This window comes from Mesoplodon mirus (genome assembly GCF_964341445.2).
Source record: "Mesoplodon mirus genome assembly, chromosome: 4".
In the NCBI taxonomy this organism is placed as follows: Eukaryota; Metazoa; Chordata; class Mammalia; order Artiodactyla; family Ziphiidae; genus Mesoplodon; species Mesoplodon mirus.
Genome location: NC_138979.1, coordinates 125,595,495 through 125,611,167, shown reverse-complemented (window position 1 = coordinate 125,611,167; position 15,673 = coordinate 125,595,495). Strand labels below are relative to the sequence as shown.

The 15,673-nt window shown below is 36.7% G+C and overlaps 1 protein-coding gene across 7 annotated transcripts in view; it reads left to right on the top strand.

Annotated features, from left to right (window-relative positions):
• The window catches only part of RALGAPA1 (Ral GTPase activating protein catalytic subunit alpha 1), a gene marked incomplete at its 5' end in the record, with an annotated part of 228,244 nt that overhangs the window by 133,149 nt on the left and 79,422 nt on the right, over nt 1–15,673 (top strand). For all 7 annotated transcript variants that reach the window (XM_082620173.1, XM_082620170.1, XM_082620172.1 and 4 more), the window contains 3 exons: nt 6,269–6,337; nt 11,857–11,991; nt 12,799–12,982. In XM_082620173.1, the coding sequence (XP_082476299.1) occupies nt 6,269–6,337; nt 11,857–11,991; nt 12,799–12,982 (388 nt within the window). The remainder of the gene's footprint in view (nt 1–6,268; nt 6,338–11,856; nt 11,992–12,798; nt 12,983–15,673) is intronic.

Here is a 15,673-nt window from a genome sequence, read left to right as displayed (position 1 = left end):
TAAAATTAATAGTTTTCTTTAAATTTTGCATAGCTAAATAATGGCCACTCAGGGTACTTTTTTTTCCTTTTTTTTTTTGCGGTACATGGGCCTCTCACTGTTGTGGGCTATCACTGTTGTGGCCTCTCCCGTTGTGGAGCACAGGCTCCAGATGCGCAGGCTCAGCGGCTGTGGCTCACGGGCCCAGCCGCTCTGCGGCATGTGGGATCTTCCCGGACCGGGGCACGAACCCGTGTTCCCTGCATCGGCAGGCGGACTCTCAACCACTGCGCCACCAGGGAAGCCCCAGGGTACTTTTTTGAGATATCAAAGTTCATGACAGTCCCTTTCTATATTATGTTAAGAGATTATGTGGTTGGTTTTAAATGCTACATGCAAATTTATCATTGCCGTTGTCTTTATAATGTATATTAGGCTTCATTCCCTGTCTTAGGTTAGAAAACATACCATCCCTCCAGTTACCAAAATTAGGAGATTATTTTGATTCATTCCTTTCCTTTCCTCTTCAGCCAGTCATTATTTTTATTTTTATTTTTTTTATGTGTTGTGTGCTTCCTACAATACCTGACATTTTTCAGCCTTTAATTATTTCTTTCTTGAGATACTATAATAACCTTCTAAACTGGTTTCCTGGCTTCTGAGGTCATCCCCTCCAAGTCATCATTCACATTGACATGACTCTTATGTCACTTTCCTGAAGAACAAACAAACAAACAAAATCTCTGAGTGGTTTTCCTTTGTCTATAAAATAAGACCCAAACTCTTTAGCTGGGAATTAATTTGAGGCCTCCAGATGAGGACCCAGCCCATCTTTTCAGAAGCATGTACCGATTCCTTTTATGAAATACCCTGTAGTCTAGGCTCCTGAGTCAGCTATTATCCCCTAAACATACCCCTCACTCTCTTCTTCTTACCTAAAATGTTTTACTTTTCTCTACCCCACCCCCCATCTTTCAGTGATTGGTTTAAATACCATCTCCTCAAAAAATAAGAATCCTTACTTGTTCTCTCTAACCAGAATTTATCTTTCTTATCTTCATATTCTTATAACACTTTTAGGAAAGATAGTAATTAATATTTATTAAGCACCTACTAACATGTATCAGTCACTATACTAGTCACCTCTTCATATGTTACCTCATTTAATTCATAAAAAGTCATTTGAGGTGGACTATTTTCCCTGCCTCCTCTCCTCCCTTTATTTAAGATGAGAGAACTGAGGAGATAGCAACTATATAAAGTCATAAGCTAACAGGGTAGAAACAGGGTTCAAACCCAAGTCTGTAAAATTTCAAGTCCAGACTTTTCCCACTCAACCATGTCGCCATGCCCTATTTTAGCACTAAATATACTTGTGTAAAAATTCTAAGCTTCTTGGGACTTCCTTGGTGGTGCAGTGGATAAGATTCCATGCTCCCAATGCAGGTGACCCAGGTTTGATCCCTGGTCAGGGAACGAGATCCCACATGCGTGCCACGGCTAAGAGTTCACATGCCACAACTAAGGAGCCTGTGGGCTGCAACTAAGTAGCCCGCCTGCTACAACCAAAGAGCACACATGCCACAACTAAGGAGCCTGTGAGCCACAACTAAGGAGCCTGCGTGCTGCAACTAAGACCTGATGCAACCAAATAATAAATATATATTTTTTTAATTCCGAGCTGCTTCTTTAAGACAATGACTTTTTTTTCTTTATTATTTTCTATTCCTAGGATGACTTGCATGTAGAATCTCTTAGGTAAATAATATGTTGAGTTGAATATAGTATTATGGTTAAGAGGTTGGGTTTGAAGGTTAGACCTGGTTTAACTAACCCCTGACTCTGCCATTTACTAACTTTGTAACTATCAACAAATTACTCAGTCCTCTAAATTCTGGCTTTCTTTATCTTTACATTTGGGATAAAAATACCTACCTCACAGAGTTGCTCTGAAGACTAAATGAGAAAATATATGTAACACGCTGAGCACTTTTTGCCATAAAAGTGATGGGACATAAGTTTTAATAAATGTTGGCAGCAGCTACCATTGTTATCATGTAGGACATGATAACTGGATGTAAATGTGAATGTTCATATATATGTCTATTAGTATTAAAACATTTGAAATTTTAAAACTCAAAAATTTTACCCTTTAAGATTAATTATTCTGTTGAAAGTTAAGATGTTCTTTAAGTAAGCATATTTTTTTTGTTCATTTGAAGGCCTCCAAATCCTTTCCCTTATTTTCTTCATCAGTTTACATATTATTAATACTTACCTAAGTAATTCTTAGGTGTGTAGAGTTTTTGCAGATTGCTTCACTGTACATTATAGTGGCCAGTGCCTACAGATAAATGGTTATACTTCTAATTGAATGAAGAAATGAAATTCTAAAATAGTAGAGCATTTCACTAATGGTTACCTACTTACATAGTTAGGAATAGAAGCCCAGTTCTATTACCAGTATTAAGTATTAATCTAATATAATAGATTCTATTAGTGTGTGAAGCCTTTTATGGTATAAATTATGTTTAGAGGAATTTTTCTACTTGAAGCAATAATTTATAAAAATTTAATAGCATACAATAAAAATACAGTATATTTACCTCTATACATTTTTAACATGAACACTAAAAAATTCAATGAGGGCTTCCCTGGTGGCGCAGTGGTTGAGAATCTGCCTGCTAATGCAGGGGACACGGGTTCGAGTCCTGGTCTGGGAAGATCCCACATGCCGTGGAGGAACTAGGCCCGTGAGTCACAACTACTGAGCCTGCGCGTCTGGAACCTGTGCTCCACAACAAGAGAGGCCGCGATAGTGAGAGGCCCATGCACCGCGATGAAGAGTGGCCCCCGCTCGCCACAACTGGAGAAAGCCCTCGCACAGAAACAAAGACCTAACACAGCAAAAATAAATAAATTAATTAATAAACTCCTACCGCCAACATATTCTTAAAAAAAAAAATTGAATGAGATCAAGAAATTTCCAGGTTAAATGATAACACTATAAGAATGTTTTGCTTTCTTTTTTTTTTTTGCGGTTCGCGGGCCTCTCACTGTTGTGGCCTCTCCTGTTGCGGAGCACAGGCTCCGGATGCACAGGCTCAGCAGCCATGGCTCACGGGCCCAGCCGCTCTGCGGCATGTGGGATCTTCCCGGACCGGGGCACGAACCCGTGTACCCTGCATCGGCAGGCGGACTCTCAACCACTGCGCCACCAGGGAAGCCCCTTGCTTTCTTTTAATAAGGTCTTTTATTTCATATTCTCTGTATCAATTTTATTCATATTCTGTTCAGTGTATAATATATGTTAATTTAAAAAGCCACATTATAAAATCTTTCTTTAAAAAAAAGGCGTATATTTACAAGTATATATACCGAAATATCTGGGAAGATGAGAGTAAATATCTTTATTTTCCCCCCAACTTTATTGGGGAATAATTGTTAAATATAATTGTATTATATTAAAGTATATATCATAATAATTTGATATTGTGTAGGAGGGTTACCAAGATCAAGATAATTAACATATCTATTACCTCACATTGTTAACATTTTTTTATGGTGAGAATGCTTAAGGTCTACTCTTAGCAACTTTAAGATATTCAGTACTGTACAATTAACTGTAGTTACTGTACTATACATTAAGTTCTCAGAACTTATTTTTATAACTGAAAATTTGTACCCTTTGACCTACATCTCCTAAATTCACTAGACCCCAGCCCCTGGCAATCACTATTCTGTTTCTATAAAATCAGCTTTTTTACTTTTCCACATATAAGTGATACCATACAATATTTGTCTTTGTGTGGCTTATTTCACTTAGTGTAGTACACTCCAGGTTCTTTCATGTTGTCATAAATGGCAGGATTTTCTTCTTTTCTATGGCTTGAATAATATTCCATTGTGTATATATGTACACCACAATTTCTTTATCCGTTCGTCTGTCGAAAGGCATGTGGGCTGTTCCATATCTTGGCTATTGTGAGTAATACTGCAGTGAGCATGGGTGTGCAGGTATCTTTGAGACACTGATTTCATTTCCTTCTGATATATACCCAGGAGTGGTATTATATGGTAGTTCTATTTTTTTTTTTTTTTTTTTTTGCGGTACGCGGGCCTCTCACTGTTGTGGCCTCTCCCATTGCGGAGCACAGGCTCCGGACGCACAGGCTCAGCGGCCATGGCTCACGGGCCCAGCCGCTCCACGGCATGTGGGATCCTCCCGGACCGGGGCACGAACCCACGTCCCCTGCATCGGCAGGCGGACTCTCCACCACTGCGCCACCAAGGAAGCCCTATTTTTAATTTTTTGAGGAACCTTCATGCTGTTTTCCATAATGGCTGTATCAGTTTACATTCTCACCAATAGTGTATAAGGGTTCCCTTTTGTCCACATCCTCGCCAACATCTGTTCTCTCTTGTCTTTTTAAAAACAGCCATCCTAACAAATGTGAGATGATATTTCATTGTGGTTTTGATTTGCATTTTCCTGATATTACCGATGTTGAATACCTTTTCATGTTCCTGTTGGCCACTTGTATGTCTTTGGAAAAATGTCTATTCGGATCCTTTGCCCATTTATAAATTTAGTTAGTTAGTTTTGCTATTGGGGGTATAAGTTCCTTGTATATTTTGGATATTAACACCTTATCAGATATATGGTTTGCAAATATCTTTTTCCATTCTGTAAGTTGTCTTTTCACTTTATTGATGGTCTCATTTGCTGTGCAGAAGCTTTTAGTTTATGTAGTGCCACTTGTTAATTTTTTTGTTGTTGCTTCTGCTTTAGGTATGTTTTCCAAAAAAAGCATTACCAAGACCCATGTTAAGGAGCCTTTTCCTATGTTTTCTTCTAGGAGTTTTATGGTTTCAGGTCTTTATATTAAGCCTTTGATCCATTTCGAGTTAATTGTTGTGAGTGGTATAAAATAGGGGTCCAGTGTCATTCTTTTGCCGATGGATATCCAGTTTTCTCAACACCGTGTGTGTGTTCTTGGACGCTTGTCAAAGATTAGTTGACTGTATGTGTGGCTTTATGTCTAGGCTTTAATGCACTGGTCTGTGTGCCTGTTTTTATGTCAGTACCTTACTGTCAGTACCATATTTTGATTACTGTAGCTTTATAATAAAGCTTGAAATCAGGAAGTATGATGCCTCCAGCTTTGTTCTTCTTTCTCAAGATCACTTTGGCTCTTTGGGTTTTTTTGTGGTTCCATTCAAATTTTAGGATAGTTTTTTTCTATTTCTGAGAAAAACACCACTGGAATTTTGCATTCAGTTGCACTGAATCTGTAGACCACTGTGGTAGTGTGAACAATTGAACAATATTAATTCTTCCCCATCTATGACATGGAATATCTTTCTATTTATTTGTGTCTTCAGCTACATTCACTAGTGTTTTCTAGTTTTCAGCGTATAAGTCTTCCACCTCCTTGGTTAAATTTATTCCTAAGTATTTTATTGATTTTGATGCTGTTGTAAATGAGATAGCTTTCTTAATTGCCCTTTGTGATAGTTTATTGTTGGCGTATAGAAATGCAGCTGATTTTTGTATGTTGATTTTGCATCCTGCAGCTTTACTGAATTCATTTATGAGTTCTAACAGTTTTTTTGGTGGAATTTTAGGATTTTCTATATATAAGATCATGTCATGTACAAACAGAAATAATTTTACTTCTTCCTTTCAGATTTGGATGCCTTTTATTTCTTTTTCTTGCCTAATTGCTGTGGTAGGACTTCCAGTACTGTGTTGAATAGAAATGGCAGTTGTGAGCATCCTTATCTTGTTCCTGACTTTAGAGGAAAGGATATTAACTTTTTACCTTTTGAGTATGGTGTTAGCTTTGGGCTTGTCAGATAATAGTGTTTATTATGTTGAGATACATCCCTTCTATACCTAATTTCTTGAGCAAAGTAGATGTCTTGAGTGATAAATTACAGATGGTTTATAAATCTTTTTGCTTATCTATGTCTTCTCATTTTTCTATCAGAACATATATTATTTGTATGTTTATACATATTGATTCATGACTTGAATTTGTAAGAAATCCATTTATAGTTAACAGAGCATATATAACTTTGGTTCTGTACATTAGGATTGTAAATGATTTATACTTAAGTGTACTTGAAAAGCTGACCTATTAAAAATTACTTTGAAATAACTATGTTAATATATTTTGGATAAACTTTCAGCAGTAGATTTTGTATCACTTTAGCATTATTGTTTAAGTTTTAGGATGCACCATTAGTTTGACATACTTTGAGCTATTTTCTTTATTTCCTACAGATTCTAATAGCCACTATTACCCATCTTTTGCCAAGTACAGAAGCTTCATCTTATGAAATGGACAAGAGGGTAATTTAAATTTTTTAATATTTAATATGTGGTTATCTAGTAAGATACTTATATTTTAAAACTGTGAAGGTATATCTGTTTACATGGGAAACATTAATTAATCTTGTGTTTAAAATAATTTGAAATATAGCTTTCCATTATTTAAGTGTAACTAAATCACATTTTAGTTTATATCTCAAGTTAATCATGGTCATCTGATAAAGTCTTTGAATTTTAGGGTTGTAAGGAACCTGGGAGGATATTCTGTCCATTTATAATTTTTTTATTTGTTATGGTCTTGTTTATGCCTGAAAATAACTGAGAATAGGTCCAGAAACATAATTACAGCTGCAGAGTTCTGTAAATAATGGGCAGAACATATGTAATAAAACATACTTGATATTTCAACACGATATGATTAAGAAGTGGTAACACTGAGATTTCTTGTTGGCATTGTCAACACATGAGTTCTATTAAACTGTGGGAATATATGAGATCACTTAAGGTGAAGCTGTGGAGTAAGAAGGGTTAGCAAAGTATAACACCTTGAAGATAGCAGTTAAAGAACAGGCAGAGAGGGGGTCACCAACGTAGTGACATAGAAGCCTGCTGAATTTTCCTCCTCGCTTGGACCCATGGAAGATACAGCTACACATGGAGCAATTCCCTCTGAGAGAAATCCAGAAACTAGTCAAGTGACCTCTACACATCAAGCGACTAAGAAAATACCCACATCAAAAATAGGTAGGAAAGGCTGTAACACACTCTTGCCATAAACCCCACCCTAGCAGAGCTCCATGCAGTCAGGAGGAAGCCCCCAATTCCCACCTTCTCTCTGAGGAGAGAAGGGTTTAGCCCATACGTCTAGCCCACCACCTTTTAAGCCTGCCACCCAAGGGCAGGTCCCCAAATCACTTGGCTCTGAAAGCCAAAGGGGCTTGCATTCACAACTCCCATAGAACTATATGAAACAAAGAAGCAGTTGTTAATAGGCACATTGCTGTTTATATTCCATTTTAGAGATTTTTTTCCCCATCCCTGTTGTTTTTATTTATTTATTTGTCTGTGGTTTATCCATCCTTTGTTTATTTTGTACAGATGAGCAGATACATCTGTATTTTCTTTTTTCTTCCTGTTTGTTACACAAAAGTATAATAGTCTAGATATTCATTGGTACTTTCGGTTTTTCACTTGACAGTATATTCTGGAAATTCCCAATAAATAAATTCACAGAGGTCTTCCATGGTCTTTTTTGCAGCTGTATAGTATTAGTACTCCATTGAGGGAGTGCACCATAATTTATAAATTTCATAATTTATTCAAGTCATTCTTCTATGTGTGGACACAGAGATTATTTTCAGAATTTTGCAGTTACAAGCAATGCTACAGTGACTAACTTTATGTCTGTATATTTTTACATTGTTGGAATGTGTCTTCAGGGTGTATTCCTAGAAGTGGAATTGCTGGGTCAAAAGGTAAACAGATAATGTAATTATGTTAAATATTGGCATTCCCACAAGCATATACTATGAGAGTATGTTTCCCCAGAGCCTAACCACAGAGTATGACATATTTTTAAATTTTTGCCAATTTGATAGGGGAACAATAGTATTTCAGTGTAGTTTTCATTTACCTTTCTCTTTTTATAAGTGAAGTTGAACATCTTCTCATATTTATTAATGGCCTAATTTTTTACTTTATTTTTGTGAATTGTCCATTCATATGTTTTTACATTTTCAGTCAGATTTTGGTATTTTTCCCTCAGATGTTTATATATTAGGGAGTTTTTTATGTAAGTCAATTTATCAATCTTTTACTTCATTAGGTATATAGATTTTGAGCCATAGGTAGAAAACCTTTTCACGTTTTCTTCTGGTACTTATACAGCTTCATTGTTTATACTTTTACCCCTCATCCATTTGAAGTTTATTTTCTGTGTTTTGAGATAGGGATCTAATTTTTGTTGTTTTCCTAAATGGATAACCAGATTTCTGAGTTCCCTTTATTAAAAAGTTCCTCTTTGCCCCTTAATGAATAATCAAGTTCCATAATTACTTGGGTCTGTTTCTTAACTTTCTCTACTAGCAGTTTTCAAACTCTTTTGGTGACAAAATCATTTTACTATTGATAAACATTTTTGAAGATCTCAACTTTTGTTAATGTGGGCTATATTTTGTCTTCTTGACCTGTCTTGTACTGAGAGTGGTGTGTTGAAGTCTTCTATTAATATTTCTATATTTCCTTGCATCTACTGTAATTTTTCCTTTGTGGTCACTGTTATTTTATACATAGACATTCATAACTGTTTTATCTTCATTTTGAATTATAGCTTTAACATTAATGCTTTTTGGTTTGAATTCTAATTTGCCTGGTGTACCTTTTTCCATCTCTTTAGTTTTAGCCTTTCTGAATCTTTTTGTTTAACTATATCTCTTGAATACAACACATACTTGGGTCTTGCTTTGTGAGCCAAATTGAAAATCTTTTTCTTTTATTAGGCAAGTTAAACCCATTTTATGATATATTGTATCTTTTATCTTACCTCTGTCATTTTGTTTCATGATTATGCATATTATATTTTCTGTTTCTTTCTCTGCATGATGTATTTCCTTTGTTCTTCTTAAAATTCTTTTGGTATTCAGGAAACTTTGTACTTTTTTCTTGTAGTTACCTTTATATGTATACTTTTTTTACTGGCTTTGTTCCCTTGCTTTCTTAACCTTTTATACTATATGGTTTCTGATTATTTAATGGTATCCTTTATCTCCCATATGTTGCCTATATGTTAATAAGTGAGCTTATGTTACTTTTCTTCTCTCTCTTCACCTTCATTTTTAGTTCCTTTATGTCTGCACATAACATTTAGCATATGTCATATAACAAATGATTCTTCTACACTCATCTCTACATTTTTTAAAAATCTTAGATCCATAACTAAATATATCAGATACTCACTGTTAGACTTTCTACTGAAGTTCCTCAGTCAACTTCTTTGTTAAATGAAGCTCATCTTTATTCTTCAAGATGGGCTCATGAATGCAGAATTCCCTAAGCTCTTGCATATATAAAATTTTTTCTGTAACAACAAGATACTTGAAAAGTAGTTTGGCTAGATATGGAATCCTTGGTTCACACTTATTTTCCTTGAGGTTTTTATTTTTTTTAATGTTGCCTTGCTTGTATACTGTTTTTGAGAAATCTGATGCCATTTTTATTCTCTTGTCCTTGTAAGTTATTTCATCTTTTTTCCTGGAGGCTCTAAGGAGATACACACACACACACACACACACACACACACACATATTTCTTTTTTTAGGTCTTACTTTTCAAGTTTTACCTGGATATGTATTAGAGTTGATTATTGCAGGTCAGTTTGTCCTGGATCTGGTAGGCCTTGTCAATATGTAGATTTTGGGGACTCCACATTTAAGTGAATAGGATATTCTTTTTCTGTCTCCCATTCCAGTCATTTCTCTCTGACATTTTTTACCTTTTTCTTTGTCTCACTTTTGTTCTCTTTATTCAATGCCCCTTATTAAATTTTCTTTTTATTTTTTTCAAACTTATTCTTCCTTAGGCATCTTATAACTTGGGCTTCATTTCTAATATCATTTCATCCTTTTTTAGTTTTCTTTCCTGACTTGAATCAGTTCTTCCCTTTTTGGTCTATTTCTTCTTAGTTTTTAAAATTCCTGATTTAAGATGGGATTTTCGTTGTCCCCTATACCTAAATGCTTACTTGACAATATTTAATTTAGATTAGAAGGTTGTGTTATAGTTTTCTTCTGCTTCATTATTGGTTTTGGTGGGCAGGAATTTTCATCAGCTGAATTGCTTAAGATTCTCATTTTCTGTTTTCTTTTTATAGTAGTTTTTTATAGATGAAGTCTGTATCTGCATTTCTGTGGACAAGGTTGGTGGCTTGGGGTAGTTTATAAGATTCCTATTTCAAGAGCTCCCTCTTCTGGCAGTTTAATAAAGTATAGTGTTTTTATTGTATGACACTAAGGTTGGAGAGGAATTACAGAACCATCAGTTTTAAAAAATTGTAAAAATCTTGCAAGGTCCTAAATTTCTCTTTTGACTTTTCTTTTCACATTATGTTTTCCACAAGGTGTCTCTCCATTCTCTTTTAACATTTTTCTCCCCCAAAGTATTACCTTTCCTGCAGTACTTTTAAATACTTTCCTTCTACTCAGTACTCTATCTACCAGTACATGTTTTTCATTATTCTCACACTTAGGGTAGACCTTTTTGGGGGGCTTGGTTTTTTGGTTTGTACCTAGTTTCTTTCTCTCTTTTACAGCTTACCCAAACTACCCTCACTCTTCATGAGAGCTTGCAGTGCGAGAATGGGTAAAAGCTTGTTGGATTTGCTGTGTGTATTTTCTACTCACAGATAATTGAATTTTGAATGTTCTGTTTCCTGGTTATACTGAGGATGTGGGTTTTGTGATATTTTATTGGTTCTTTTTGTTCTTTATTGTTCTTTTGGAGGGTGTGTTGCGAGATTTAGGCCAGCATTACTCTTTGAGTTGGAGAGTTGGTCTTTGATTCTAAAGATCAGTGTATCTCTTATTGCTACTTGATTGACACTTTTATGGTACTAATTGTGATTCTTTATTCAATAAAATGGACCACATAGATACTGCTGTTTTACTCTACATTTTGGATAACAGTGTTTTGTTTATAACATCCATCAGTTTAAACATGTTCGGTAGAAAAATTCATTTAATGTAATTAGTAACAGTATCAGAAAGTGGTTAAGATAGTCTTTCTGGCAGGTTGCTCAGTGAGGTGTTAAATTAGAAAAGAAATGTGGAAATGATTGTAATACATATGAACTAAAACCTTTCATTTGTGTTCCATTTCTTGTGCATTACGTAAGAATAGCTAATTGATGTCTGTTGTCTTTTAAGCTCAGTGTTTTTATGTTTGTTTAAAAATAATTTGGGGACTTTCCTGGTGACGCAGTGGTTAAGAATCCGCCTACCAATGCAGGGGACACAGGTTCGATCCCTGGTCTGGGAAGATCCCACGTGCCATGGAGCAACTAAGCCCGTGCGCCACAACTACTGAGCCTATGCTCTAGAGCCCGTGAGTCACAACTACTGAAGCCCACGCGCCTAGAGCCCGTGCTCCACAACAAGAGAAGCCACTGCAATGAGAAGCCCACGTACCACAACGAAGAGTAGCCCCCGCTCGCTGCAACTAGAGAAAGCCCGTGCGCAGCAATGAAGACCCAATGCAGCCAAAAATTAATTAATTAAAAAATAATAATAATTTTAATGTTCCTGTTTTTATTATGCTTAAGGTTTCATTGTGCTTGCTTGCCCTAAAATATAAGGGAGAAACCCACAGTAATGTTCATATACATCTTAAAATCATTTAGGTCTAGGTAAATTTAATGGTGAAACTTAGTTGATAGTTCCTGAAATACATTTTGGAAAACAAAAGATAAGTTGGTGAATTTCTGTTAAATATTTAACTCTTATTTTATGAGTTTACAATAATAATGATCTTTTTTGTTGTTGTTTCAGTTGGTGGTATCCTTACTTCTGTGCCTTCTGGACTGGATCATGGCCTTACCTCTAAAGACACTGCTCCAACCAGTCCATGCTACAGGAGCAGAAAATGATAAAATAGAAAAATCTGTCCTCAACTGTATTTATAAGGTAAACTTCTTTGCTTTATTATTTGGTAACCAAGGGTTTTTAAAACCTAAAGAAATAATGTTTCTTAGTATTACATTTTCATTGTTTTATAGCTAGGTATTTATTTTTAATAAATTTATTTATTTATTTATTTATTTATTTATTTACTTATTTATTTATTTATTTATTTTTGGGTGCGTTGGGTCTTTGTTGCTGTGCTTGGGCTTTTCTCTAGTTACAGCAAGCGGGGACTACTCTTAATTGCAGTGCGTGGGCTTCTCATTGTGGTGGCTTCTCTTGTTGCAGAGCACGGGCTCTAGGCACACGGACTTCAGTAGTTGTGGCACATGGGCTCAGTATTTGTGGCTTGTGGGCTCTAGAGTGCAGGCTCAGTAGTTGTGACGCACGAGCTTAGTTGCTCCGCGGCATGTGGGATCTTCCCGGACCAGGCGTCGAACCCGTGTCCCCTGCATTGGCAGGCAGATTCTTAACCACTGCACCACCAGGGAAACCCTGAGCTAGGTGTTTTCTAAGAACATAGATTTATCTTATGGTACCTAGGGATAATTAAAAAGTACTTCTCACAAGACACTGTTGTTTCATTGCAAAATTTTGAAAGAAGTCTTTGTTGAATATGAGAATCATTAGTTAACTTTTGCTCATTCTTCTTTTTTAGATTAAATTTTACCTTGATTGAAGAGCTAAGTGTTTAAATATTTAAAATTTTTGTCATGTACTTGTATTAGCAGTTGACTTGTTTTCTCCTTTTTCTTTATTTATTTTCACTTAAAAGGAAAACTTGGTATGTTTTTTCCCCTGTATTTTCAGGTATTACATGGGTGTGTTTATGGATCTCAGTGTTTTAGCAATCCAAGGTATTTTCCATTAAGCCTCTCTGATTTGGCATCTGTAGATTATGATCCTTTTATGCATTTGGAAAGCCTAAAAGAGCCTGAACCTCTGCACTCTCCTGATTCGGAACGATCTTCTAAACTCCAGCCAGTAACAGAAGGTAAAATGAATTCCCTTCAGGACAGTATTGTTGCTTGGGTTCTCCCAAGGTATGATTTGAGGCCTGGGTAGAAATACTGGAGGATAATATATCTTACTTTGTAATTGTTTACCTTGACATGTATGTTATAGCTAAGTTCATTTTTAGTTTAAGAAACAACTTCAGATACACAATTCCTAAGATTATATGTGATGACATTCCCCTTATACTTCTAAGTTATTCTGGTAAGTTTTTTAACCACATTGTTTTTACATTCAGAGAGTTTACTCTCTGATAAAACGGAAAGATGTAAACAAGTAACCTTATGATATGAGTACATATTAAAACAAAAGTACATTCAAGATACAGGGGTAGCCCAGAGGAACCCAGCAATTACTGAAGGGTTTTAAGGAGGTGATATACATCAGGGGTCCCCAACCCCCGGGCCACGGACTGGTACCGGTCTGCGGCCTGTTAGGAACTGGGCCGCAGAGCAGGAGGTGAGCAGAGGGCAAGCACATGAAGCTTCATCTGCTGCTCCCCATCGCTCCCATTACCGCCTGAACCATCCCTCCACACCCCACCCCCCATCCGTGGGAAAGTTGTCTTTCACGAAACTGGTCCCTGGTGCCAGAAAGGTTGGGGCCCACTGATATACATGATAAAATTAGTATTAAGACCACTTTGACAGTAGTATTTTACAGGAGTCAGCAAACTATGGCCCATGCCTGCCACCTGTTTCTGTAAATAAAGTTTTATTGAGACACATCCATGCTCTTCATTTATGTGTCATTGTGGCTGCTTTTGTGTAGTAATAGTAGTGCTGAGTAGTTGGGACGGAGAGAGCATGGCCCATAAAGGTGAAGATAATTTACTCTCTGTCCCCTTGCAGAAGAAGTTTGCTGATCTCTAGTAGTTAGATTGATTTTAGGGTGGTTAACTCAGGATCAGAGAGACCAATCATGATGCTGTTGCAATAGGCCAAGCAAGAGTTGCTAAAGGGTTAAATTGGTTATATTTTCTCTAAACTAGACTAAGAATATGAGCAAGTTTAGAGGATTAGGAGGGAAAATCAGGAGGGCAGTATTGGAAATGGTTTAGCTTAGAGTGCCTGTTGGATATTCATATGAAGAGATCTAGTGGACAGTTGATTGTACATGCAGATCTAGGTCTTAGCAGAGGGGTCTTTGTTAGGAATATGTATTTACATGGGTGTGTGTATTCTGAGAAGAAGAAGTTGGAAAGGAAGGAAAACCGGGAGAGAGTAGTTTCTCAGAAACAAAGAGAAGAGAAAGATTTTTTTAAAGACTGGCCAATGGTATTAAATGATAGAGATATCAAGTACAAAAAGACTGACAAATATATCTACTTTAGTTTCAGCAGAAAAGTAGGAGACAGAAGTGGATGGCTGTGGGTTGAAGAGCAAGCAGAAGTTAAGGAAGTAGAGCCATCTGTCAAAAGTGCTCTTTAAAAAAGCTTGACTTTTTAATTTTAAAAAAGCAAAGAAAAATGATAAAACAATAGATAAGTTAATAGATTATTCAGGATTAAAGGAGTTCTAAAGAGTTAAACTCAATGATAAGCTGAGAAGGAAGGTAGTAAAGGGATCATTAATAGAGTGAAGTTCCTGAGAGGTGGGCTGGAAAGATTAGGTGTTAATATTAGCCCTTTTGCGACCAGAAAGAAGAAGGTGGGAGTAAATTAAGGGGACTGACAGAAGTTACTGAGGGCCTAGTAGAAAATGGAAACTGCAAAGTTTTGGTTGCACCAGTCAACATTCAGTAAGGTGGATCTGGCAGATATACAGGGGAACAATGGCTTTCAGAATATTGAAAAATGGTTTAGTTATAGAATCTAGGGTTGGTAAGGATTGAACTGATGCTAGGAAATGGGTAATAAGCTGGAAGAAAGTAGAGGTGATGCAGTGAGTCAGAAAGTAGATGTGGTTGTTAATAACAAATTAGAACAGTGATTCTCAGCCTTGGCTGCATATTACAATACTGATGTCTGGTCCCATCCATAGAGATTTTGATATATTGATCTGGGATTGCTGGGATTTTTAAAACCTTGCAGGTGATTAATATGCAGCCAAGGTTGAGAACCACGGAGCATATCAGTATGTTAGGACAGTGGTTTATTAAATGAGTTTTTAAGTAGTGGAACCTCTTCAAATAAATTTCACAAGGAAGTCCACTTTGTAAAACTTTTTTTTTTTTTCTTTTTTTTTCTTTTTGCGGTATGCGGGCCTCTCACTGTTGTGGCCTCTCCCGTTGCGGAGCACAGGCTCCGGATGCGCAGGCCCAGCGGCCATGGCTCACGGGCCCAGCCGCTCCGCGGCATATGGGATCCTCCCAGACCGGGGCACGAACCCGTATCCCCTGCATCGGCAGGCGGACTCTCAACCACTGCGCCACCAGGGAGGCCCTGTAAAACTTTTTAAAGTAGAGCTGCAGCAGGGATTCTGCTGACTTCTCTCCCATTCATCTGCAACAGCCCTCTCCCAGGCTCTACAAAACAAAATCGGGAAATCACGAGGCTAGGAGGTTGTGGTCAAAGGGTAAACTATCAAGGAAGAGTTTGATTTTTAAAGGCAGAATAGTTATAAATGATTAAAACATTTAAGATGTGGCCGTGGTAATGGATTGATGACATAGAATGCAAGTGAAGATATAAAGTTACACATCAAGGAAGTAGGGCTAGGGTTTTGGGTTG